This window comes from Caretta caretta, chromosome 6, assembly GCF_965140235.1.
Source record: "Caretta caretta isolate rCarCar2 chromosome 6, rCarCar1.hap1, whole genome shotgun sequence".
Lineage (NCBI taxonomy): Eukaryota > Metazoa > Chordata > Testudines > Cheloniidae > Caretta > Caretta caretta.
The window spans coordinates 67086377-67113938 of NC_134211.1; the positions used below are offsets into that span (position 1 = coordinate 67086377).

Consider the following 27562-nt stretch of genomic DNA (forward strand, 5'->3'; position numbering starts at 1 on the left):
GTAGGCAAGTATTCTCTCTACTTTAAAGACAGGGAAAAGTGACATGAAGAAGGACAGTGGCTGTCCAAAGACATAAACAAAAGGTTTGTCTACACTTCAAGCTGAGGATGTAATTCTAAGCTTGTGGAAACACACTGTGCTAGCTCCATGAGAGTTGGCACGCTTAAAACCAGAGAGGGTAACCCCTGCTACTGGTCACATCACTGCAGCTACGTTCTGTTTTTAGTGCGCTAGCTCTAGAATGGCTCCTTGAGCTGGAAATGACATCTCCAGGTGGAAGCGTAGACACATATCCAAAGAGTCAGAGCTGGGATTAGCATTAGGGACTTCCCAATTCTAGTCCTGTACCTACACTATCCCTCTTTCTGATTCCAGGGGGGATGGAGGGGAGAAGGGATAGTTTATAAATATGAAACACTTCATGGTTTTTAATCCATAAACCAGCTGGAGAAACTGAAGAGTAGAGAAGTTCAACGACTTACTCTAGATCACACAGCAGGTCACATAACCAGTTTCCTGACTCCCACTCCTGTGCCCTAATCATTGGCCCACACTGCTCCACTTAGATCTTTCATCCCTGAAGAATCCTACCTCCGTTCTTCTCTGCTGTGATTCCCCACTCTGACCATCACAGAGCCAACCAACACAGCTCTTTCACTAGTCAGGTGTGGGTCACTGTTGGGAGAAAAAAGGCAAAGACAGAGCACACTGCCTCTCTTTAGCTCTGTCTGAAGAAGAAGAATAGAGCAGGACTTAGACACACATACACATTACAATTAGATTTGAGTTGCTGATATACATTATAGCATTATACACATCAAAAAGTGTGGTTAGCACAAACCACAGTGACACTTTGTGTGAAGGCCACTGTTGCAGACCTATGTTATGGTCAATACTGTCTTTAATGACATCCAATCACACTGTGTGGTTTTGTAGATCCATGTGTAAATAAATAAATAGCAGCACAGTTCCAATAACGCATTATAAAGATCCACTCCTGAATTTTTTCCAATGTTGTAGAATTAGGAATTTAATACATTAAAATATTTTTTCCATTCAGTAATCAGGAAACAATTCCATCTGTCAAACACAAAGGTCCACTCTGTACCACAGTAAACCCCATTATCACAAAGTTCTGAGGCAATTCAGGGACAGCTTCAGATCTTACCATTTAATTGCTTGCGCTGTACTGAAATGCAGCCATACAAACCTGCAGTTCACAGCTTCCCTCAAAAGAACTTTGAATACCTTCATCAGACATTAAGAGCTCTGACAGTTTTTCATCTCCACTATGTAAGTTCGCAGCTCAGAAGAGCTCAGTGTCCAGGTTTTATGGATAAGAGCTAGGGTCAGCACCACCAGCCAGGTCTTCATTGGGGAAAGGAAGAAAGCCAGAGTTCCATAGGTCCGTTGCAGGAAGTAACAGGAATAGACTTGCCAGGCCAGCAGGAGCAGCATGGTTAGATGGATTGGCACAGCCAGGAAGTGCCTGGCATGACAGATATGAGAGTAGAAGCTATGCCCCTGGCATCGTAGTAACAGGCACCAGCACACGTAAGCCATCAAAGGCAAGTTAAAAAATATCACCTGGAAAGGCAAGCAGAGAGAAAGGAGAATTTAAATGTGTCAGGAATGTTATATTGAGCAAGTCAGACCATGGGAAGATACAGGAGGGCACAATAACTATCCCATAGACTGGTCTAGTAGCCAGCAATAGCATTCCAGAGGTATAATTCCTGGAGTTAGATTCTTCCACAGAAACTATTGCTGACTGGTAAAATTGGGAAGGCATTAAACTCAGACTGGTGAAAGTGGGAGCTCATATCTATTTAACACAGAAACCTACTGACCAATTTGAAGGGTTTGCAAAAAATCTTAACCACTCAGTCCTCCTTGGCTGGAACATGGCTCAAGTGTGATGGATCGCAGCAAGAGAAAGTGGAAAATCCTTTGCTTCCAACTGGTGTACAGAAGAGTCAAAGGAAAATTAAACAGAGAGAAGGAAAAGAAAGAAAAGGTTGAGAGAGAGAAGCAACATTGCTTTTCCTTTCTGCTCCCTCCCTGAGGCAGAGAAGAGGTAGTGTGAATTAATGATTGCTAACAGAAAGCCAAGATTTACTGATGATATTTAAGAAGGAAAATAAAGGAGCATCAATAAGTCAAAACTTCACAAGGGAGTGGGCAAAAATTGATAGAACTCCCTAATGAATGTTCCCCCTTTTTACTATTTGGAGTTTTCTCTTGCCAGTTCTAAACCCTATTCCTTCCTCCACTTTATCTGGCATGGATGATTTGGACGTTTATGTGTGTCGAAATATCACCTCTATAATACATCTAACTACCACTAAGGCAGTGGCAGCTACTCTACTAGATACCAGTTAAAACTGCATTCTGCATCACATCCACTCTCCCTAGGACCCAGAAGTGTGCATACCCCCATGCAAATTTCAGCTGAAAATTTTAATCTGTTGTCTATGATTTCTGTTGTCCAACTACACTTTGAAACAGAGCAACAGGTCCATTGGTCTTCCAAATGGAACCAGAAGTCTGTTGAAGAATTCTGTTTTCTTCTGTGGATAAAAGAGGGCAAAGATGAGGAAGCTGAAGGGAAGAAAAAAGGACTGAAAATTAACCAATTGGTAAAGACTAAAAAAAAAATATAGAATTTAAAAATTAAAAAGAAAGCAAATAAAGTAGAGTTTCTGGAAAAACACTTGGGTAGGTGTTCTGTTGAGTTTTGTAGAGGAAAACCCATTCATTTGCATACTATGCTGCCAAGCAGTTCTTTTCTATAGTGTTTTTAGTCCCTAAGAAGTGATGTTGTCAGAGGAGGGAACAGTGAGCTTTCAAATGCTCTTCTGGATCTTATAATGGCTAGTTGTATTCTGTGTCATGTGTGAGTTTCAGCACTGACACAGATTCAAAAAGAGATGCTAGAGTTTTAAGAGTCCCTTTTGGCAAATACTTGAGGGCAAGAGCAGGGGAGCAAAATTGGGGTTCTGGTGTGACAATTTCTAGGACTCTGATACTGCAAAGGGGAAGGGAGCAAGGAAAATACTTAAATTTAATGAAAGAAATCCTACCTCACACCTGAAGCATAGAAAAAAAATCTAATGATTAGGAAAGGAGAAACAGCACAGATATATTTAGCTAAACAAACAAACTAGTAAACAGGAACCTTGTTGGCAAAATAGAGGAAATAAGAGCACCAACACATTAAGGATGTTTTCCTAAAAGATATGCTCTAGGAATTATTTTGGGGAAGTTCTATGGCCTTTGTTAAAAAGCCTTCTATCTATCCTTAATCTAACATCCAGGTTACAATGCCATCTCTCCTGCAGTATCTCAAATGGCCTCTGTATTTCCCAGGCAGAAAGCTCCAGGGTTAGCTCACATTTCTTAACCCTTTGACTCCAGGACTACAGATTTCCTAACAGATATCACAGTCAATAAAGATATGCCCTATAAAACACCTATGTTGAATTGGCTATACAGACAAAGAGCAGAGACTACTAAATGTGCTCCATGTAACTTACCAAATTCCACTTAAACTGTGGTCTCAGTTTGAAAGATCAGAGTTTTGACCACCATATCATCACTTCTCCCATCTGCCACAACCCTCCTCCTCCACCATTTCTAAAATTCAAAGAGCTTGAAAAAAATCTCACAGGCTAAAGCAGCTTGCCAATGTTCATATCTAAATTCTCACCTGTAAAATTCCAACCACAAATGTCAAGCTGCCTTGCAGGAAATGTCCACCAACAATTACCCCAAAGGAAAAACAGGTGCCCACCTGGCCATCTATCACCTCGCCAATAAACCAGGGTCCTGTAGGAGAGGAAATAAATTCAACAGCAATAGTAAATACAATACAGAGATGACTTACTCTGCCAGCCCAAAGCATGAGCTAGTATTAGGAAAACTACTTGTTTGTCTAGTGATCACTTTAGAATGAACACCATGTATTGAGCCTGATAAACATTCCTGGGTGAAACTAACAAAGCATAGTGCATCATCAACAGATGCCACCTAAAACCCTGCAATGAAAATATTCTTATATAAATCTAATCTCTAACAATTCTTATACCACACAGAACATTTTGCTGCAGGTAGAAATGGTGTATCCATAGAAACTATCCTTCTGAAACACAGATCTTTCACTAGGGTTACAGTGTGTTTATGCACTAGTCTTTCACATGTTGTTTTAAATCTGTCTTGGGTTACAAATTAAAGTGAGCTTGGCACACTCAGTTTTAGTGGATGTTTACATAATTGGTACCATTTTCTTAGGGAAAGACCAGACTAAGTAAGCAGGGTGTTTCGATGTCAAAGCTGAGGTGTCGTCATAAGCTATAATGTGAAACAGACATACCACGTGCTCACACTTTGCCAAGCCATAGCCAGGCCTCAGTCTTTTATTTTAAAAAGAATAAGTGAGTCCTAAGTTAAACAAAGTGAATTTGTTTTAAATGTTCACAGAATACTTTAAGAATACAAAGTCATGACATTCTAAGTTTGGAATACTTAACAAATAAGCCTTCAGTTTTATTGTACAAGAATTTTTAAAGTCACAACTCAGCTTTGTAACCCAGCTAACTTTTTTATTTTGTATATAATCTAAAGTTTTTATTGAGAAACCTCTGAACATCTCTGCACATTTTAAAAATACAATGTACATCCTCTAGTATTTTAAGCTACATACCCAGAGCTGTATACAAATTCAGTATCAGAACAGAGTAAAAGAAGATGTTTGTTTTGCTCAAGACGTGAAGTGAAAAGGAGGTCAGCATTACTAATCCTGGAGGTCCTGAACGAAGGAAGCAGTTCAGAAAAATTATTAATTCAGAGCATACAGGATACATATAAAATGTGTCTGTTTAAAACAAATCTACACACTGTTTAAACAGAATATATAAAATAAGAAAAATAAATTAACAGAATATTGAGTAAGTTTTGAGCACCAACACAAGAGAATAAACAGGTAGCTTCTCTAAGAACATCAGAATGATCATAGTGGATTGGACCAATGGTCCAGCTAGCCCAGTATCCTGTCTTCTGACAGTGGTCAGTGCCAGGTGCTTCAGAAGGAATGAACAGAACAGGGCAATTATGAGTGATCCATCTCCTGTCATCCAGTCCCAGCTTCTGGCAGTTGGAGGTTTAGAGACACCAGGAAACGCATGGTTGTTGCCCCAACCATCCTGGCTAATAGCTATTGGTGGACCTATTCTTCATTAATTTATCTAATTCTTTTTTGAATCCAGTTATACTTTTGGTCTTCACAGTATCCCCTGGCAATTAGCTCCACAGGTTAACTATACATTGTGTGAAGAAGTACTTCCTTTTGTTTGTTTTAAACCCGCCACCTATTAATATCAACATGTAACCCTTAGTTCTTGTGTTATGTGAAGGTGTAAATAACACTTCCCTAATCACTTTCTCCATACAATCCATGATTTAATAGACCTCGATCATATCCCCCCTTCTGTCACCTCTTTTCCAAGCTGGACAATCCCACCCTTTTAAATCTCCTTCTATGGAAGCTGTTTCATACCCCAAATCATTTCTGTTTCCCTTCTCTGTACCTTTTCCAATTCCAGTATACTTTTTTTTAGATGGCGCAACCCAAACTGCATGTAGTATTCAAGGTGTGGGCATACCATGGATTTATATAGTGGCATTATGATATTTTCTGTTCTATTATCTATCCTTTTCCTAAAGGTTCCTAACATTCTGTTAGCTCTTTTGACTGCCCCTGCACACTTTGCAGATATTTTCAGAGAACTATCCACAATGATTCCAAGATCTCTTTCTTGAGTGATAACAGGTAATTTAGATCCCATCATTTTGTATGTATAGTTGGGATTATTTTTTCCAATGTGCATTACTTTTCACACATCAACACTGAATTTCATCTGCCATTTTGTTACGTAGTCACCGATTTTCTGAAATCCCTTTGTAACTTTTTGCAGTCTGCTTTGGACTTAACTATCTTGGGTACTTTTGTATCATCTGCAAATTTTGCCATCTCTCTGTTAACACACTTTTCCAGATAATTTATGAATATGTTGAACATCACATGCCCCAGTATACTTGCAGGACCCTGCTATTATCACTCTCCATTATTAAAATGGACCATTTATTCATACCCTTTGTTTCCTATCTTTTAACCAGTTACTGATCCATGCCCTGGTCTACACTAGGACTTTAGTTTGAATTTAGCAGCATTAAATCGATGTAAACCTGCACCCGTCCACACGATGAAGCCCTTTATTTCGACTTAAAGGGTTCTTAAAATCGATTTCCTTACTCCACCCCTGACAAGTGGATTAGCGCTTAAATCGGCCTTGCCGGCTCGAATTTGGGGTACTGTGGACACAATTCGACGGTATTGGCCTCCGGGAGCTATCCCAGAGTGCTCCATTGTGACCGCTCTGGACAGCACTCTCAACTCAGATGCACTGGCCAGGTAGACAGGAAAAGAACCGCGAACTTTTGAATCTCATTTCCTGTTTGGCCAGCATGGCAAGCTGCAGGTGACCATGCAGAGCTCATCAGCAGAGGTGACCATGATGGAGTCCCAGAATCGCAAAAGAGCTCCAGCATGGACCGAACGGGAGGTACGGGATCTGATCGCTGTTTGCGGAGAGGAATCCGTGCTATCAGAACTCCGTTCCAGTTTTCAAAATGCCAAAACCTTTGTCAAAATCTCCCAGGGCATGAAGGACAGAGGCCATAACAGGGACCCGAAGCAGTGCCCCGTGAAACTGAAGGAGCTGAGGCAAGCCTACCAGAAAACCAGAGAGGCGAACGGCCGCTCTGGGTCAGAGCCCCAAACATGCCGCTTCTATGATGAGCTGCATGCCATTTTAGGGGGTTCAGCCACCACTACCCCAGCCATGTTGTTTGACTCCTTCAATGGAGATGGAGGCAATACGGAAGCAGGTTTTGGGGACGAAGAAGAAGATGATGATGATGAGGTTGTAGATAGCTCACAGCAAGCAAGCGGAGAAACCGGTTTTCCGACAGCCAGGAACTGTTTCTCACCCTGGACCTGGAGCCAGTACCCCCCGAACCCACCCAAGGCTGCCTCCTGGACCCAGCAGGCGGAGAAGGGACCTCTGGTGAGTGTATCTTTTAAAATACTATACATGGTTTAAAAGCAAGCATGTGAAAGGATTACTTTGCCCTGGCATTCACGGTTCTCCTAGATGTACTCCCAAAGCCTTTGCAAAAGGTTTCTGGGGAGGGCAGCCTTATTGCGTCCTTCATGGTAGGACACTTTACCACTCCAGGCCAGTAACACGTACTCGGGAATCGTTGTAGAACAAAGCATTGCAGTGCATGTTTGCTGGCATTCAAACAACATCCATTCTTTATCTCTCTGTGTTATCCTCAGGAGAGTGAGATATAATTCATGGTCACCTGGTTGACATAGAGTGCTTTTCTTCAGGGGACACTCAGAGGAGTCCATTCCTGCTGGGCTGTTTGCCTGTGGCTAAACAGAAATGTTCCCCACTGTTAGCTACAGGGAGGGGGGAAGGTTGAGGGGGTAGCCACGCGGTGGGGGGAGGCAAAATGCGACCTTGTAACGAAAGCACATGTGCTATGTATGTAACGAAAGCACATGTGCTATGTATGTAACGAAAGCACATGTGCTATGTATGAGTCGAAAGAATAGTAAATATGGCAGGTGACCAGCTTGGCTTAATGGTGAAATCCTAGCGGATCTTAAACATAAAAAAGAAGCTTACAAGAAGTGGAAGGTTGGACATATGACCAGGGAAGAGTATAAAAATATTGCTCGGGCATGTAGGAATGATATCAGGAGGGCCAAATCGCACCTGGAGCTGCAGCTAGCAAGAGATGTCAAGAGTAACAAGAAGGGTTTCTTCAGGTATGTTGGCAACAAGAAGAAAGCCAAGGAAAGTGTGGGCCCCTTACTGAATGAGGGAGGCAACATAGTGACAGAGGATGTGGAAAAAGCTAATGTACTCAATGCTTTTTTTGCCTCTGTTTTCACTAACAAGGTCAGCTCCCAGACTGCTGCGCCGGGCATCACAAAATGGGGAAGAGATGGCCAGCCCTCTGTGGAGATAGAGGTGGTTAGGGACTATTTAGAAAAGCTGGACGTGCACAAGTCCATGGGGCTGGACGAGTTGCATCCGAGAGTGCTGAAGGAATTGGCAGCTGTGATTGCAGAGCCATTGGCCATTATCTTTGAAAACTCGTGGCGAACCGGGGAAGTCCCGGATGACTAGAAAAAGGCTAATGTAGTGCCAATCTTTAAAAAAGGGAAGAAGGAGGATCCTGGGAACTACAGGCCAGTCAGCCTCACCTCAGTCCCTGGAAAAATCATGGAGCAGGTCCTCAAAGAATCAATCCTGATGCACTTGCATGAGAGGAAAGTGATCAGGAACAGCCAGCATGGATTCACCAAGGGAAGGTCATGCCTGACTAATCTAATCGCCTTTTATGATGAGATTACTGGTTCTGTGGATGAAGGGAAAGCAGTGGATGTATTGTTTCTTGACTTTAGCAAAGCTTTTGACACGGTCTCCCACAGTATTCTTGTCAGCAAGTTAAGGAAGTATGGGCTGGATGAATGCACTACAAGGTGGGTAGAAAGCTGGCTAGATTGTCGGGCTCAACGGGTAGTGATCAATGGCTCCATGTCTAGTTGGCAGCCGGTATCAAGTGGAGTGCCCCAAGGGTCGGTCCTGGGGCCGGTTTTGTTCAATATCTTCATAAATGATCTGGAAGATGGTGTGGATTGCACTCTCAGCAAATTTGCGGATGATACTAAACTGGGAGGAATGGTAGATACGCTGGAGGGGAGGGATAGGATACAGAAGGACCTAGACAAATTGGAGGATTGGGCCAAAAGAAATCTGATGAGGTTCAATAAGGATAAGTGCAGGGTCCTGCACTTAGGATGGAAGAATCCAATGCACCGCTACAGACTAGGGACCGAATGGCTAGGCAGCAGTTCTGCGGAAAAGGACCTAGGGGTGACAGTGGACGAGAAGCTGGATATGAGTCAGCAGTGTGCCCTTGTTGCCAAGAAGGCCAATGGCATTTTGGGATGTATAAGTAGGGGCATAGCGAGCAGATCGAGGGACGTGATCGTTCCCCTCTATTCGACATTGGTGAGGCCTCATCTGGAGTACTGTGTCCAGTTTTGGGCCCCACACTACAAGAAGGATGTGGATAAATTGGAGAGAATCCAGCGAAGGGCAACAAAAATGATTAGGGGTCTAGAACACATGACTTATGAGGAGAGGCTGAGGGAGCTGGGATTGTTTAGTCTGCAGAAGAGAAGAATGAGGGGGGATTTGATAGCTGCTTTCAACTACCTGAAAGGGGGTTCCAAAGAGGATGGCTCTAGACTGTTCTCAATGGTAGCAGATGACAGAACGAGGAGTAATGGTCTCAAGTTGCAGTGGGGGAGGTTTAGATTGGATATTAGGAAAAACTTTTTCACTAAGAGGGTGGTGAAACACTGGAATGCGTTACCTAGGGAGGTGGTAGAATCTCCTTCCTTAGAGGTTTTTAAGGTCAGGCTTGACAAAGCCCTGGCTGGGATGATTTAACTGGGAATTGGTCCTGCTTCGAGCAGGGGGTTGGACTATATGACCTTCTGGGATCCCTTCCAACCCTGATATTCTATGATTCTAATGTTAACAGCAAGGTTTACCCTGAAAGAGTGTAGCCACTGTTTTATAAAATGTGTCTTTTTAAATACCGCTGTCCCTTTTTTTTTCTCCACCAGCTGCATGTGTTTCAATGATCACAGGATCTTCTCCTTCCCAGAGGCTAGTGAAGCTTAGAAAGAAAAAAAAAAACACTCGCGATGACATGTTCTCCAAGCTCATGCTGTCCTCCCACACTGACAGAGCACAGACGAATGTGTGGAGGCAAATAATGTCAGAGTGCAGGAAAGCACAAAATGACCGGGAGGAGAGGTGGCGGGCTGAAGAGAGTAAGTGGTGGGCTGAAGACAGGGCTGAAGCTCAAATGTGGCGGCAGCGTGATGAGAGGAGGCAGGATTCAATGCTGAGGCTGCTGGAGGACCAAACCGGTATGCTCCAGTGTATGGTTGAGCTGCAGCAAAGGCAGCTGGAGCACAGACTGCCACTACAGCCCCTGTGTAACCAACCGCCCTCCTCCCCAAGTTCCATAGCCTCCACACCCAGACGCCCAAGAACGCGGTGGGGGGGCCTCCGGCCAACCAGCCACTCCACCACAGAGGATTGCCCAAAAAAAAGAAGGCTGTCATTCAATAAATTTTAAAGTTGTAAACTTTTAAAGTGCTGTGCGGCATTTTCCTTCCCTCCTCCACCACCCCTCCTGGGCTACCTTGGTAGTCATCCCCCTATTTGTGTGATGAATGAATAAAGAATGCATGAATGTGAAGCAACAATGACTTTATTGCCTCTGCAAGCGGTGATTGAAGGGAGGAGGGGCGGGTGGTTAGCTTACAGGGAAGTAGAGTGAACCAAGGGGCGGGGGGGTTCATCAAGGAGAAACAAACAGAACTTTCACACTGTAGCCTGACCAGTCATGAAACTGGTTTTCAAAGCTTCTCTGATGCGTACCGCGCCCTCCTGTGCTCTTCTAACCGCCCTGGTGTCTGGCCGCACGTAACCAGCAGCCAGACGATTTGCCTCAACCTCCCACTCCGCCATAAACGTCTCCCCCTTACTCTCACAGATATTGTGGAGCACACAGCAAGCAGTAATAACAGTGGGAATATTGGTTTCACTGAGGTCTAAGCGAGTCAGTAAACTGCGCCAGCGCGCCTTTAAACGTCCAAATGCACATTCTACCATCATTCTGCACTTGCTCAGCCTGTAGTTGAACAGCTCCTGACTACTGTCCAGGCTGCCTGTGTACGGCTTCATGAGCCATGGCATTAAGGGGTAGGCTGGGTCCCCAAGGATACATATAGGCATCCCCAACAGTTATTTTCTGGTCTGGGAATAAAGTCCCTTCCTGCAGCTTTTGAAACAGACCAGAGTTCCTGAAGATGCGAGCGTCATGTACCTTTCCCGGCCATCCCACGTTGATGTTGGTGAAACGTCCCTTGTGATCCACCAGAGCTTGCAGCACTATCGAAAAGTACCCCTTGCGGTTTATGTAGTCGGCAGCTTGGTGCTCCAGTGCCAAGATAGGGATATGGGTTCCGTCTATGGCCCCACCACAGTTAGGGAATCCCATTTCAGCAAAGCCATCCACTAGGACCTGCACATTTCCCAGGGTCACTACCCTTGATATCAGCAGATCTTTGATTGCGTGGGCTACTTGCATCACAGCAGCCCCAACAGTAGATTTGCCCACTCCAGATTGATTCCCAACTGACCGGTAGCTGTCTGGCGTTGCAAGCTTCCACAGGGCTATCGCCACTCGCTTCTCAACTGTGAGGGCTGCTCTCATCTTGGTATTCATGCGCCTCAGGGCAGGGGAAAGCAAGTCACAAAGTTCCATGAAAGTGCCCTTACGCATGCGAAAGTTTCGCAGCCACTGGGAATTGTCCCAGACCTGCAACACTATGCGGTCCCACCAGTCTGTGCTTGTTTCCCGAGCCCAGAATCGGCGTTCCACAGCATGAACCTGCCCCATTAGCACCATGATGCATGCATTGTCAGGGCCCATGCTTTCAGAGAAATCTGTGTCCATGTCCTGATCACTCATGTGACCGCGCTGACGTCGCCTCCTCGCCCGGTATCGCTTTGCCAGGTTCTGGTGCTGCATATACTGCTGGATAATGTGTGTGGTGTTTAATGTGCTCCTAATTGCCAAAGTGAGCTGAGCAACCTCCATGCTTGCCTTGGTATGGCGTCCGCACAGAAAAAAGGCGCGGAATGATTGTCTGCCGTTGCTCTGACGGAGGGAGGGGCGACTGAGGACACGGCTTACAGGGTTGGCTTCAGGGAGCTAAAATCAACAAAGGGGGTGTCTTTACATCAAGGAGTATTTCAGGCAGGACTTCACGGAGGGTTCCAATAAGAAATGGTGCACCTAACTTATTGTTCTTATTGGAACAAGGAGGTTAGCCTGGCCTCTGATTGATACATGGCTAGATTTACCTCGCTGCACCTTCTCTGTGAGTGACTGCAGTGTGACCTAGAAGAATGAGTCCCCTAGACGGGGGAGGGGGGGAAGCAAATGAATACAGAACAAATCTGGTCTATTTCTTGTTTTGATCCACTCCATCTATCTTTTACAACTTTGGCTGGCAGCAGACGGTGCAGAAGGACTGCATGCCATCCACATCTCATGGCTGCTCGGCAGAAGATGGTACAGTATGACTGCTAGCCATCCTCATCTCTTGCCTGCCCGGCAGAAGATGGTACAGTACGACTGCTAGCAATCCGTATCGCCTGCCTGCTCACCATAAGATGGTTCAATAGGACTGACTGCAGGACTAAAGAGAATGACCTGGTCAAGTCACTCCAAATTTAGTCCCTGCACCCATGTCTGTCCAGGCGCTCGCAGCCGACGTGGGCAGGAGCACCTCGGACATGACGATGATGGCTACCAGTCGTACTGTACCGTCTGCTGCCACAAGGCAAGGGGTTGCTGCTACTGTGTAGCAATGCCGTACCGCGTCTGCCAGCACCCAGGAGACATAGGGTGACGGTTACCTGAGCGGGCTCCATGCTTGCCGTGGTATGGCGTCTGCACAGGTAGCTCAGGAAAAAAGGCGCGAAACGATTGTCTGCCCTTGCTTTCACGGAGGGAGGGAGGGAACGGGGGCCTGACGATATGTACCCAGAACCACCTGCAAGAATGTTTTAGCCCCATCAGGCATTGGGATCTCAACCCAGAATTCCAATGGGCAGCGGAGACTGCAGGAACTGTGGGATAGCTATCCACAGTGCAATGCTCCGGAAGTCGACTCTAGCCTCGGTACTGTGGAAGCACTCCGCCGAGTTAATGCACTTAATGCACTTAGAGCATTTTCTGTGGGGACACACACACTCGAATATATAAAACCGATTTCTAAAAAAACGACTTCTATAAATTCGACCTTATTCCGTAGTGCAGACATACCCCATGAGAGGACTTTCCCTCTTAATCCCATTACTGCTTAGTTTGCTTAGGAGACGGTGGTGAGGGACCTTGCCAAAGGCTTTCTGAAAGTCCAAGTACTTTATATCAATTGGATCACCTTTGTTCATATGCTTGTTGACTCCCACAAAGAACTCTAATAGATTGGTGAGGCACGATTTCCCTTTATAAAAACCATATTGACTCTTCCCCCAACATATTGTGTTCATCTGTGTGTCTGATAATTCTGTTCTTTACTATAGTTTCAACCAATTTGCCTGGTCCTGAAGTTAGGTTCACTGGCCTGTAATTGCCAGAATTGCCTCTGAAGCCTATTTTAAAAAATTGACATTACATTAGCTATCCTCCAGTCACCTGTGCAGAGGCTGATTTAAGTGACAGACTACATACCAGGTAGTAGTTCTGCAATTTCACATATGAGTTCCTTCAGAACTCTTGGGTGAATACCATCTGATCCTGGACTTATTATTTAGTTTATCACTTTGTTCTAAAACAGGGGTGGGTAACCTACAGCCCGCAGGCTGGATCTGGCCTGCCAGCCATCTTAATCCCACCCTCAAGCTCCCGCTGGGGAGCAGGGTCTGGGATTTGCCCCACTCTGGTATGCTAGCCGGGTAGCAGGATCTGGGGCCACTCTACACAGCTCCCAGAAGCAGCAGCATGTCCCCCCTCTATGCGTAGGGGCAGTCAGCGGGCTCTGCTCCGCACGCTACCCCCACCCCAAGTGCCGCCCCTGCAGCTCCCATTGGCTGGGAACTGTGGCCAATGGGAGCTGCGGGGGCAGTGCTTGCGGACGGGGCAGCATGCAGAGCCGCCTGGCCGCGCCTCCACATAAGAGCTGGAGGGGGGACATGCCGCTGCTTCTGGGAGCCGCTTGAGGTAAGCGCTGCCTAGAGCCTGCACCCCTGACCCACCCCGCCTGTGCTCCAACCCCTTGCCCCAGACCTGATCTCCCTCCTGCCCTCTGAACCCCTCAGCCCCAGATCGGAACACCCTCCTACACCCCAAACCCCTCAGCCCCAGCCCAGAGCCTGCACCCCCAGCCAGAGCCCTCAAACTACCCTCCGCACCTCAACCCCCTGCCTCATCCCAGAGCCCCCTCCCACACCCTGAACGGCACATTTCTGGTCCCACCCCAGAGCCCGCACCACCAGCCAGAGCCCTCAGCACCCCCTGCCCCAACCCCCTGTCCTAGCCCTGATCCCCCTCCCACCCTCCGAACCCCTCGGTCCCAGCTGGAACATCCTCCTTAATCCCAAATCCCTCATTCCCCTGCCCCACCCCAGAGCCTGCACTTTCAGCCGTAGCCCTCATGCCTGCCCCCCCCCCGCCCTGCCCCAGCCCGGAGCCCCCTCCCGTACCCTGAACTTCTCATTTCTGGCCCCACACTGGAGCCCACACCCCCAGCCAGACCCCAACCCCAATTTTGTGAGCATTCATGGCCTGCCATACAATTTCTATACAGGTAAGTCGCATCATACGTGCATTTAACTTAACGCGAATTCAACTATACGCATGCAGCAAAAAAAAAAAAGAAAAATAACACGATACCTGTAAATAGTGCAGGCAATTCCACCCACCATTCCACTCAATGAGTGTATGCCCTGGAGTGAGCGTGAGATGGGAGACGTGAATCTGCTGTTCCCGCGTGCCTCTCAGAGTGTGAGCATCTCGCCGCGCTGAGTGTGATTCTCGTGTTTAAAGATACTGTACGTATTTTTCGTACAACATGGCCCCTAAACGCAAGCCAACTACTTCATCTGGTGCTCAACTGAAGAAACAGCGATCTGTTCCAACGCTGGAGGAAAAACTGGCTGTGTTGGACTTATTGAGAGACGGTATGTCAGTCTCCAAAGTGGTGCATAAATATGGCCGCAACGAATCTAGCATCTGTGCCATCAAGATTCGAGAGAGAGAAATTCGTCAAGCTGTGGCATCAAGTGCTCCAATAACTGCTAAAGTGACGAGCCAGGTGCATGGTAAGACTTTAGTGAAGACTGAAAAGGCATTAAACTTATGGCTGGAAGACATGAACCGTAAACGTGTGCCTATCGATGCCAACACGTTGCGAGAAAAGGCTCTTAGCCTCTATGCGCTGTTCAAACCTCCCGCCGAAGAGGGACAGCCTTCTGATGAGAAGGAATTCAAAGCCAGCCAAGGTTGGCTTAACAGTTTTAGGAACCACTTCAACCTCAAAAACGTGCAGACTACTGGTGAAGCTGCATCTGCCAATGAAGAGGCAGCAAAAGACTACCCCGAACAATTAAAGAAAATCATAAAAGAAAAGGGCTATCTCCCGGAACAAGTTTTTAATGCCGACGAGACTGGGCTCTTCTAGAACAAAAATGCCCAACCGCACTTACACTTCGAAATCAGAAAGACAGGCCCCTGCCTTCAAAGCAGCTGAAGACCGTGTGACCGTGTTGTTTTCTGGCAATGCGGCTGGGCATTTAATAAAGCCGGACTTGCTCTACAGGGCTGCAAATCCCTGTGCCCTAAAAGGCAAGAAAAAAATCTCCTGCCTGTGTTCTGGCAATCAAATAAAAAGGCTTGGCAGCATTATTTCTGGATTGTTTCCACGAGTGTTTCATTCTGGAGGTCAAGCGGTACCTCAAAGAGAAAGGACTTGACTTTAAAGTGTTGCTGATCATAGACAATGCTCCTGGCCACCCTGCGGCACTCCGGTTTGCGCAGAACGACGTTGAAGTATTCTTTCTCTCCCCAATACCATCTCCATCCTCCAACCTCTCGACCAAGGCATGATTCGCTGTTTCAAGGCCACGTACACAAGGCTTACGTTCTCACGGATATGTAGTGCTATGGATACTGATCCCAATCTTAATGTGATGGAGTGTTGGAAGTCCCTCAGCATTGCCAATTGCATCACTTATATTAAACAGGCAATAGATGCAGTCAAGCCTGAAACAGTCAATGCATGTTGGTGAAACCTATGGAAAGAATGCATGAATGATTTTAAGGGTTTCCTGACCATTGACAAAAGTGAAATGCATTGTTCAGGTGGCCAGGCAAGTGGGTGGTGATGGCTTCGTCGACATCCTTGAGGAAGAAACTGAAGAATTAATTGAGAGCCATAGAGAAGCACTGACTAACAAAGAGTTAGAGGAACTGATAAAATCGTCTACAGAAGACGAAGATGATGACAACGAACAGGAAGAGCCAGCAAGTTTGCTTAAGTGTTCCAAGTGTAAATTTGCTGAAGTGTTCCAAGCAGCGAAACACTTGAATGATTCAATTTGTGGATACGATCCCTCTATGGAACGAAGCCTCAAAATCACATGTAGTATTACGGACGATTTGAGACCGTATGAAGAAATGTTTGAGCAGCTCAAGAGACAACAGCGACAGTTGCTGATCACCATGTTTTTCAAGGAAAAACAACCAGCAGCAGATGAGCCTACGCAATCAACTTCTCAAGTTGAACCAGAGCCAACCATTTCGTCTACGACTCACTCTCCATCCCCCAAGCTCTCCGTCACCTCCGTCTCCTGGACTGACATCAAGCCCTGGAGACCCCCTGTAATAAACCCCCTGTAATTACCCCCTGTAATTAAAAATATAGTACTGTAAAATTATATTTTGCATATGTACTCTATTATATACTGTACATTACTGTATACATTATACATATTACTGTACAGGGTTGTATACACAAAACCATGTACAGTATACTGTACTTTATGGGCAATTTAAGGGATTTTCAAGAGTAATTTTGACTATACGCGATTTTCGCCTTACATGCTGACTTTAGAACCTAACCCCCATGTAAGATGGACTCCACTGTACCCAGATATGACTCTCAGGCCAAAAAGTTTGTCCACCTCTGTTCTAAAATCTCCTCTATTGACACCCCAATCTGGGAGAGTTCCTCAGATTTGTCACCTAATGGGGTCGCCAGGGCTGGCTTAGACTTGCTGGGGCCAAGGGCTAAAGCCAAAGCCTGAGACCCACTCCCTGGGACCAAAGCCCAAACCCTGGGTGGTGGGGCTCAGGTTATAGGCTGTCTGCCTGGGGCTGAAGCCTTTTGGCTTCAGCTTTGCTCCCCCCTAAAGGGTATTGGGGCTTGAGTGGGCTCAGGCTTTGGTCTCCTCTCCTGGGGTCATATAGTAATTTTTATTGTCAGAAGGGGTCATGGTGCAATGAAGTTGGAGAACCCCTTGACTAGACCATATTTTATTTGACATTTCAGAGATTCTCTGAGCCCTTCTGGAAACAAAATGGCAACTTCAAGGGACCGACTCAAGCTGAGAGGTGCTACATGCAAAGCTTGCACAGTAAACAGTAGTATAATTATTATTAGGGTTTTTTTGCTGTCTTGATAGCACAGGATAAAATAGTGAATAGAGTGTGGAAAAAAATCAAAATCCTCTTAAAAAATACAGACAAAACACTGACTCTTACCTTTGAGCATTGGCTTTCTAAGGTACCTGAAAAGAAGAAGCAAGGTGATCTGAACCAGAACAGTCAGCCCAAACAGTACTCGAGCCTGAAAACAAGCACAATTATTCCAATAAATCAAAACTTTAAATGGTATCTATCTTCTTAGTACAGCTGTGTGAAAGTGAGAAAAATAAATGGTTTAATTAAAACAGGTATTTTGAGATTCCAGGTGCCATCACATTTAAAAGTAACAATGAGACTTCAGAAACAGGGGAACTTGAGAAAAGTCAATAAATTCAGGTTAGTTCTGGTTTCTATCAGAAATACTTTCACAGTGAAACAACACTGACTGCGGTAATACATTTATAATAATTTGCAAATTAGTACAACAGTTGTAAGAACTACCAGTAATTAAGTTTCCATATCAAAGCAAAATGGAAGAGGAATTTTGCAGTTGGTTTCATTGGGTTTCCAAGCTATTGGGATCACACACATGCCTTGCTTTCTTCAATAAACACAAAAATAAAAAGTAAATTAAAATATATTTCACATAGGAAGACACTTATCACCATATACATTTTCAGATTGCTGTGCTAAGTAAAACTACAGTTTTCTTTTAAGTGACTCTGATGAACATCAGAGTTACAAATTTAGAGAACTAATATCAGAGTTTTCAGAAAGTCACAGGTACAACCTAAAGCTTTCTTCATATAATTCTATTAATACATATTAATTGTATGATTCCATCTTCCTGTTTATTCCAGTTCTGGTCCTTTGTAAGGGTGAAATCCTGTAACTGTTGAAGTCAATGGGATTTTCTACTTTAACAGGGCCAGGATTTCACTTTTCATGTTATCTAGTGTTTGTACCAAGCACACCTTGAGCAGATGATGTACAAATTCTTCCTATAATCCTGCTAGTCCACTTCTGTAGTAATCTATTTTCACTACTCTTCTTTAAATTTAGTTTGGGCTTCACTTTACTCCAAGCCAGACTTGGTGGCTTCATTTTTGTATAACCACTCCTACAAAATACATACCTAATTCATGCACAAAACATGCATGTGTGCAAAATGGACAGCTGTGGATACAAATGTGAGGTTTTTTTCCATGTATAATCAGTGCATGTTCGTCTCTGATTGGTGCAATTTGGGAACTGACGTCTGAAAATATCTGCAAAGTTTCTTATATGACCCCATCACTGTAATATCTGAACAACTCAAACATTACATAATTTATTCTCAACATGAGGTAGAAAAATGGCTCTGACAGTCTCTAGGAGAAAGAAAGTAGGTATGACCGCTATTTTGGCTGAAAGCACCCACCAGGATGTAGTGGTCTGTAAGGAGAATGAGAGATGACAAGAAGCCAAATCTGAGAGAGAGGTTTTCGTTCACAGCAAATGTATGACCTTGAGTGCTGCTCTTCCCAATGGCATCCTGGTTGGGAATAAAACAGAGAAGTAATCAGATGTAAATTGTGCCAAACAAGCGTCTTTCAAACCACTTTCCAGAATAATTCAAAATTTCAGGTTAAGGCTCCTGGCTAGGATTGCTAACTTCTCTGGAAAGATCTCATCAGTATGTACACAGACTGGTAGATTGCTGTACTAAATACATATTATTGCACAGGTATATTCTTTTTAGGTGAATTATGACAATGTAGTTTTATGTTGCAAGCAAATGTTTAGCCCTGAGTTTATAATCAGGAAGTGTTGCATGGGAAAGGGACCCCTTCAGAGACTCAGCAACTTGCAGAAGGGGCTAACTTCAGCTATCAGTTTTTGTTTTTTGTACACAACTCCAGAGACCCTCACCTCTGAAACAAGTCTGGGGGCTGTGTTGTGTTCCATTTTTGATATTTTCTTTAACTAAATTGTAATTGCTGTGCTCTCACCTATAAGCCAGAGTATGGTAATACATTTTCTTCCCAGTACTGCTAGTATATTTATTCAACATAATTCCATGATTTTTATTTGTACATTTATAGCACTGAGAACCTGTCTCCCAGGACATAATAAATAGGATATTTATCAAATTGTCAGGAGTATATAGTACATGTTAAAATATAGGTATGATCACAAGGATTTAAACTTTGAACAGTCTCATAAAATTGTGAATATTAAATACTAGACAAATTAGAAAAAATTATGAGAATTCACATTTTCTCCAGCTAAATCATCAGAGTTAAAACCTGACCCCTCTGCTCCTCCACTGGGATATTAGCTTTTCAGAGCATTCAGTTACTGGATGCGTTAGTGATGTATGACTGGAGAGGACCAAAAGTTCATTTTTATACAGCCCCAAACTATTAAAATGGTGGTAAATGCATATATTCACACACTGTATTACTGGTAGACAGCCAGTCCCACTCAATCCTACTTACATGTTATCTAGTGTTTGTGCATGTGTGTAATGGGGCACACAGGTCCCACACTGGCAAGGAGGAGGGTTAATGAAGGCTTGTAGACCCACTGAGCCCTACCCAACTACACTTGCAACAGATATCAGCTGTGGAGGTGGGAGTTAAAAGGAGAAGGCCCAGCTCAGATCACAGCTGGCCAAGAAGAATAGAGTTTGGCTTGTCCCATGCTGAGGAAAGTTTGGTTTCAGCCAAGAGTCCGAGGCAGCTTGCTGCCTGGACGAGTCTCCTGGTGGATGAGACGACAAGGTCCAGGGAGACTGACCAAAAGGACAGAGTGCATGAAGACAAGCCCTGCATAGAAGGGTGAGGTCCTGCTGACGACTCATCGGGTGGTTTTGAGTTTGAAGCATTTCTTTATTTTTGGATGCAAGTATTGAGGAAAAGGTGAGGTTCAAGTGTGTTTGTCTTAGCTGGAGGGCTAAAGCACCATTGTAGTGGGCCTCATGAGAGATGGCAACCAACTGTTGGAGGTCCTGTGACAGAGTGAGTAGTGCCCTATAGAGCCACAAGGGGGCAATCTGGAAATGAGCCCTGTAACAATGGTGGCTTTCCCGCTTCGTTTGAGAAGAATCAGTTCTGAAATTTTAATGTTTTCTTTAGGAAGAAAAAATAAAAGGTTAAGAACAAGCTAGGATGTCCAACATTAACAGTACAGCAAGTTGACTACAGAAAATCCTTACTGTCCTTATCTTGCTGTGTGACAAAGAGAGAAAGTTACATATATGGATGAGTACACTTACCCTAACCATTAAAATCTCAGAATCTGAAGTCTGACTCCCTTAAAGAAGAGAGTTTTCTGCCCTACAGAAATGCTGTCTGGCTAGGCAATGCATGGTCATAGTGAGGCAGAAACTGACTTTCTCAATACTATTGATTTCTATGCATAAATGTATACAAAGATGGAAGAGTTTGCTCAGTTTCTATTAGAGCTTCTTAAAAGCACAGTACTAAACTACAGCTGCCAAAAGGAGAACTGTTCCTCACAATGTTATATTCAAACAACATAATGTCAGTAACAATTTGGTGTTCTGTGATATAAAAAACATGTTAGATGTTAGCCTTTGACAAATTTTTAGATGAATTCCAAACAAACAAACAGTTTACTACAACTTCATCTCCAAGGCCCTTGAGATTTGGATCCTTGCCCTTACTAGGCAAGGATCTGCCTCTTTCTTAACTGTCTAAAAATTTGCTTGAAGAAACATCACATTAACATATTTATTGTCCAAGTTAGAGTGCCCCTCTTTTGAGGCAATCCTAAAATAGCACTTGTGATTTGAAAAACCTTGTTTACCAATGATCTGATCTCCCCTTGTATCTGACATCAATACATTTTCAGTTTGAAGTTTAAATCCTTTTGTACATACCCTTAAATAAAGTCTCAATATTAGGGATTCAGACTTTTTCATTGAATAACTCTGATTTCCATTTCTGATGCCTGGCAGACAAAACTGGAACGTATGAATATTTATTTAAACTAAACTCATCCCTACTTACATGAGGCAGTACGTTGATAGTCTAGGACAGTGGTTCTTAACCTGTGTATCACTGTGGGCTGCATATGCGGCCCACAAAGTGTTACCCGGGCCACAGGTTGAGAATCACAGTGCCCACCACCTAACCTCCTCCCACACAACCCCCTATGGCCAGCGCCCTCCGCCCAGAGACCCCAACATAGAGTGGGGCTGGGAGTGGAGAGCTGGGCATGGGGCGGGGACCTTGACCCCCGACCCTACTGCAACCCTAGACCTCACTGGGTGGGGCAGGGCGGCAGCCAGGACCTCAGACCTCGCTGGGTGGGGCTGGGCAGCACCCGGGAGCCAGGACCCTGCCATGTAGGGCCAGACAGCTCCCAGGACCCTGGATTCCACTGTGCGGGGCTGGGCAGCAGCCGAGACCCCGGACCTTGTTGTATGGGGCCGCGCGGCAGCCCAGAGTCCAATGTGCTTGGCTGAGCAGCAGCCAGCAACCCAGACCCCTGACCCTGCTGCACAGAGCCAGCAGCAGCAGGCAGCCCGGACCCAGGAGCCCACTGTGGGAGCTAGCGGGAGCCAGCCACCCGGAGCCCGCTGTGGGGCAGGGCAGCGGGGAACACACAGCCTTTAGCACACAACTGAGGTGGGCCACAGCTGTGTGCTAATTGGGTCGCATGCAACCCGCAGGCTGAGAAATGCTGGTCAAGGCATTATAGGTTAAAGTAATGAATGCCAGTAGACAGCTCACCTGGACAGTCACATCTATGTGATGTAATCCTTCACTGTAGTTTTGAGGGTTCCACTTCAGTACGTAGAGAGGACCAGACTCATGATGAGCATCCCCCAAATGAACTCCATCAATACTGACCTTCACAGAGGTGATTAAAGAAGGAGAGAAGACCAGAATTCTAAGAAGTAAAAACAAACAGGTTCATCATGAGATTTGCAGGAAGGTTTGTCATTACCCCTTGGAGACAAGTCATTAGGTTATACTTCCTAATAGCTAAACGTTCAAAGGATTAAAAAAGGGAAGAGCTGGAGTTATTGTGGGAAATCCTTGAGATATTAGATCCTGGCTGTAATTTACAAAAGAGGTGGGACACCCTCCCTAGCTATACCCCTAATCATCCTCGTCAACTTACTGGGAGCCAAGAGTGAAAAGGAATGTGGCAGCCCTCTTCTAAAAAAGTGGGAAAAGTCTAGGAGAAGGTGGTTTTTTTTAATAAAGAAAATCTTAACAAAACCGTTAATACACAGGGTATATGTAGTTCTGCTGAATCTATATATGACATCAATTCACATGATCTCCTCAAATATCTTTTTACTGAAATAAAAATTTAACCAAAGTCTGTATTGGTGATTTACTGGTAGCACAATGCCATGCAAGAGATTCAAGTACAATTCTCAGCCTGGATTTCTGACTCTCTATATTGGCATCCCCAAGGAGAGATGCTCTGGAAAGGAGGCTTTTTTTATTGTATTCAACTATGTCTACAATTTACCTTTGCCAAGGTCAGATGGTGCAAAACTGGACTGTAGAATTGATAAAGTTATAGGTATCCCTAGCACCCTAACTGGAACAGACTTAGCTAGACCAGATAAAAGCAAAGGGGATCCATTTATGTCAAATATTTCATACCACAATTGGCAGACATGGGTGAACATGCATACTCGTGCACACACATGCATAGAGATTTTGCTGACATTTGTCAGTTCTTTTTAAAAGTTCTTTTTATTTTTTTTCCCCAGCAGTAGAATAATTTGGTTTATATAGCTCAATTTTATGAGAAACATCAACACCCAAGTATCTTAAACAAGAGGACGCTATTTTAATGGTTTTCCCTTCAGGACTGTTGCCATTTCAATTACAGCATCGCAGTTTGCTTTTTCCCCCATGGTAATTTTGTACCCTAAAATCTTTCCAAGTTCTTTCATTTCTGGTAATGCAATAGGCAAAGTGGAGTAGGGCTCCCTCAAATGAAGTAGGCTATTATGCACATATGGTGAAATACAGCTGTGTTTTCCACCAGTTTATATACGAGGTACTGTTGGGATGATACTGAGTTAGTTGGATGAAAGGTTCTAACAGGATTGGAAAATTGGAGGGGGGCAGGAATGGACAGCTTTGTCTGGGCATTCCTTTCTAACTGAAGAGGGCAACACATTTCTGTATCTTCTAATTCTACCCATACATGATTTAAATAAAGAACCAAATTCAAATATTTTAGTGCTTTTAAGAGGAAACCCCACTCCACCCTATCAAAGATCCTAGAGTCTAAACTTCAGATAGCTCTTCCTGTTGACTGAATCCTCTGTTTTATTTAGCATATGAATACTGACTAAAATTACTTTCTGCTACAAAGCCTGCTTAAGTTCAATGTACAAGTTAATACTTCCTCAAGTGTTAAGACTACAATTTTCATGCAAATGTGAGAATCCTGATTCAACATGGAGATTGTATTACAAGATGCGCACCTCACTGGATCTCTAGTTTGTTTTTAAAATACAGATTGCAGACAAAGTTAACTGTTGAGAAGAGATTTCTTCCTCAATGATCTAGCTGAAAGTTTTCATAAGATTGTAGTGATTTTGGCAAGTAAGCTTTTGTAAATTTCTGTAAAACTATCTGCTTCAAGTGCTTTCACCAAATTAAGATGAAATACAGCTTTAGAAACTTCAGCAGGTGTAACACCTTTTCATAGTTCCTATTTCTTTTCCTTTGTAAGTTTACCTTTTGCATGTTATTTTATATCTGTTGTTGATTCACAAAATTCAGATGTGTAATAAGAGTTGAAACATTATCATACACTACAGACTTGTTTTTTGGATCTGGTAATTCCCCAAATTCATCCAACAGCTCATTAGTTGTTTTTAGAGTTTCTTTCTTAAATTACTAAATGAGAAGCTTTCATGTTTTATTCCTTCAATCAAATTCTCTTGCTTTATTAAACTGTAATGATTTCTTCCTGCCATTTCAAAGTTAATTTTCCTATATTCTTGCCTAATATGAAGTTATAAACATTCCCATCTCTGCGTGTGCATGCACGTGCACGCCCCAAGAAACCCTTAATGCCACCTGGCAAGGGGGTTACAGGAATGTCCTGATTCTGGTTTGTACATTCTTGTTCACCAAATGATGTCATGTGAGGTGTCAAATGAAAGCCAAGGGTCTCAGTGGACATTAATATCATTGTGAAATGTATGTACAGATACTATGCAAAGAGTATGTTTTAAAGTCTGTGTTAAGGCAGAGTTGACAAACAGGTTTTCTGTCAGGCAAGAGTTGTTTATTCACTTCTCTCTCTGTTGAGATGTAAATTAAGCATTGTAAACTAACACAATGAATGTCTATTTACATATAAAGTCAAAAGGGAGATGTGAAATCAACAGGGAAGCAGCACATAGGAAAAATAATCCATGGATGGTTATTCTGACTCTGAGAACAGTAAATATAAGTAGAAGGCAAAAAGACACCTCTTTATCTTGCACTTAAGAAGTCAGTATTGATTACATTTATGAAAACAGGATCTCAACCAACTTGGTTGAAATGCTGCAGAGAACTCTGGGGGTGAGGTAAACTTCTGTAGACAGGAGGTTAGCTTGTTAAGTTTATTCTGTAGAAAGCATGTTATAATTTTGTTTTATATGTAACCTTTGGTTTCCATTATCCTTACTCAATACCTCTTGAATCTTTCGTAATAAACTTATCCATGTTTTCACTATAGATATATCTTAGTGCTGTGATATTTAGCAAGGGGCTGATCCTGAGTTGATTCATACAAGCTGGTGTGTACACTGTTCCCTTGGGGACAGCAGATCTGGTATTCCTATGAGTGTTCAGTAGATAAGGGACTGGACACCACAGAGGAACGCTTCAAAGGAGCTCAAGGACTGAGGTACATCTATTGTTAACCTGCAAGACAGAATAAGGGTTGGCATAGCCCAGAGGAGAGTGCTTGGGTGGCTAACAGACTGGTGGTGTCAGAGAGTTGACACCAAGTTAAACACAAGCAAGTCTCCATTGTAAACAAGGTTTCAGAGTAGCAGCCGTGTTAGTCTGTATTCGCAAAAAGAAAAGGAGAACTTGTGGCACCTTAGAGACTAACAAATTTATTTGAGCATAAGCTTTCGTGAGGTACAGCTCACTTCATCGGATGCTCAAATAAATTTGTTAGTCTCTAAGGTGCCACAAGTACTCCTTTTCTTCTTGTAAACAAGGTGACTCTCAGTTCTGGGTACCCCAAGGTAGGTGTAGGTGTAGGTGTAGGTGTGTGTGTAGTAACTGGCAATTAGAGATTAAACCATTTATTTCCCCCTGCCTTTTTTTTTTTTTTTTTGCATCCCCAAGAGGAAGCAGCAACAGGGTATACCGGATCCGCATGAGAAGGTCTCATCACTGCCCTCCTTCTAATTTCTAAAAAGGCTTCTAGGGAAGTAGATACTGAGCCACATCCCCCTCATCATATGGGGTGAGCACACTCTCTCAGGGAACAGCTTATGAAGGTCCTTACTCCCCTCAGAAGCCCCAGTTACATTATCATTTTATAACTATGGATGTTTTAAGAGAATTGTCTGTCTGTGGAGGAAGATGGAAAGGGCATGCCCAGGAGAACAGGAGTAATCAGGAAACAAACTGTATTATTCAGTATTCTTATAAAGCCAGCCATATTAACAATTTAAAAGTAAATAAAAATAGAAATAAAGTAGTAGAGGTTTAAAAATACATAAATATGGAAATAGGCAGAAGTAGAGGGTTTTTTTATAAAAAAAAAAAATTGAAAATAGGCAGATGCAGGCTAAAAAAAACCTGATGAAAGCAGAGGCATAAACACACACAGAAACACTCAGATGAATATAAGCAAATATAAAAACTGAAATTGGTAGATGCAGTGGTATACTGAGAGATTAACAACTATTATCAAGGACTGATTATGTGCCTAGTTCTGCCCGCTTTGATCACACAAACAGTTCCATCAGCTTCAGTGGAAACACTTGCATGAGTAAAGCAAATGTAACGTGGCTCTATATAGCCTGCTTTTATCATACAATAATCTTCTAGAGAATTGGATTTGGAGAGGAATGAACATATGTTAACTTATGATACATCTACACTGAAGAAAACAAACAACCCAAAACCAAAACATGGCAGCAAATCTCAGAGCCAAGGTCAACTGACTCAGGATCACGGGGCTTGCATTACAGGGCTAAAAATAGCAGCGTATATGTTCCTGCTCAGGCTGGAGCCCAGGCTCTGAGACTTCCCTCCCTTCACCAGGTTTCAGAACCTGAAAGGGAACATCCATACTGCTATTTTTAGCCTTGTAGCATGAGCCCAAGTCAAGTGACCTGAACTCTGAGGCTCGCAATGGGTTGGTTGGTTTTTTGCAGTGTAGACATACCCATATAGACACATCTACATTGATTTAGTCACAGAGAAACACCCAACCGTAAAAGAATTTGTTGAAAGTTTCAAGAGACCCCAGGATACCTGATGTGGGTGGAGTGAAGAATTTTCACTAGTGGTTCATGAGTAGAGCTGCTATAAAGTAACGATTTGGGGTTGGTGATGAGAACAGCTGGCCATTCCTCAAAGTTCATATCTGCAAAGCTAAGGAGGTCATGATCAAATGCAAGGATCCGGTACCTGATGATAAGAAGTTAAAACAAGACAATTTTGTTAATGTGGGCTATTGCAAGGGCAGAGAATTCACAAATTGCTCCAAAGCTTTTAAATAAGACTGATGCATTTATTTTCCAATTTGTGTGTGTGTGTGTGTGGAATGAGTAGCAGGTGATACAGTTTTTAGACTGAGACTTTCAAATTCATTTTACTTATTGTGGAAGCGCCATGTGCAGTCCCATAGTTAAGACTGAGTTGAGTTTTGATCTTGTAGCAGGCATTCAACCATTTTGTTATGTATGAAGAATTATTCTTACTAATTATTTGTATTACCATAGTACTTAGAGCTCTAGTCATGGACAAGGACCCCACTGTGCTAGGTGCTGTACAACCACACTTATCCTCCCTAAAATCACAGCATTTACTTTTTGAGCACAGAATGAATTTTCTGATAATTTACAAATCAATGGGTTAGTTTAGGATTTAACAATTAAAATGGGTCCTTTTGAGATATTTACATCCCATATCACACAGTTTCTGTCTCACAAATTATCTTAATAATAGGCTAAGGT

The 27562-nt window shown here is 43.6% G+C and overlaps 2 protein-coding genes across 6 annotated transcripts in view; one reads left to right on the top strand and one right to left on the bottom strand.

Annotated features, from left to right (window-relative positions):
• Positions 1–1002: 1002 nt before the first annotated feature.
• TMEM62 (transmembrane protein 62) overlaps positions 1003–27562 on the bottom strand; it is a 51353-nt gene continuing 24793 nt past the window's right edge. For all 5 annotated transcript variants that reach the window (XM_048854908.2, XM_048854911.2, XM_048854909.2 and 2 more), the window contains 7 exons: positions 26859–27014; positions 22119–22278; positions 18797–18910; positions 17494–17578; positions 4703–4807; positions 3710–3828; positions 1003–1587 (listed from right to left, as the gene is read on the bottom strand). In XM_048854908.2, coding sequence (XP_048710865.1) covers positions 1261–1587; positions 3710–3828; positions 4703–4807; positions 17494–17578; positions 18797–18910; positions 22119–22278; positions 26859–27014 — 1066 coding nt within the window. In that variant the 3' untranslated portion in view covers positions 1003–1260. The remainder of the gene's footprint in view (positions 1588–3709; positions 3829–4702; positions 4808–17493; positions 17579–18796; positions 18911–22118; positions 22279–26858; positions 27015–27562) is intronic.
• On the top strand, positions 5849–10368 carry LOC125638789 (zinc finger and SCAN domain-containing protein 32-like). Its single transcript, XM_048854920.2, has 2 exons — positions 5849–7124; positions 9773–10368. Exons 1-2 carry the CDS (start codon positions 6543–6545, stop codon positions 9788–9790), a joined length of 600 nt encoding a protein of 199 aa, XP_048710877.2. The 5' UTR covers positions 5849–6542; the 3' UTR covers positions 9791–10368.

What these genes read in the sequence shown, in the direction of transcription:
- LOC125638789 (XM_048854920.2), top strand. Translation starts at nt 6,543, where the DNA reads ATGCAGAGCTCATCAGCAGAGGTGACCATGATGGAGTCCCAGAATCGC.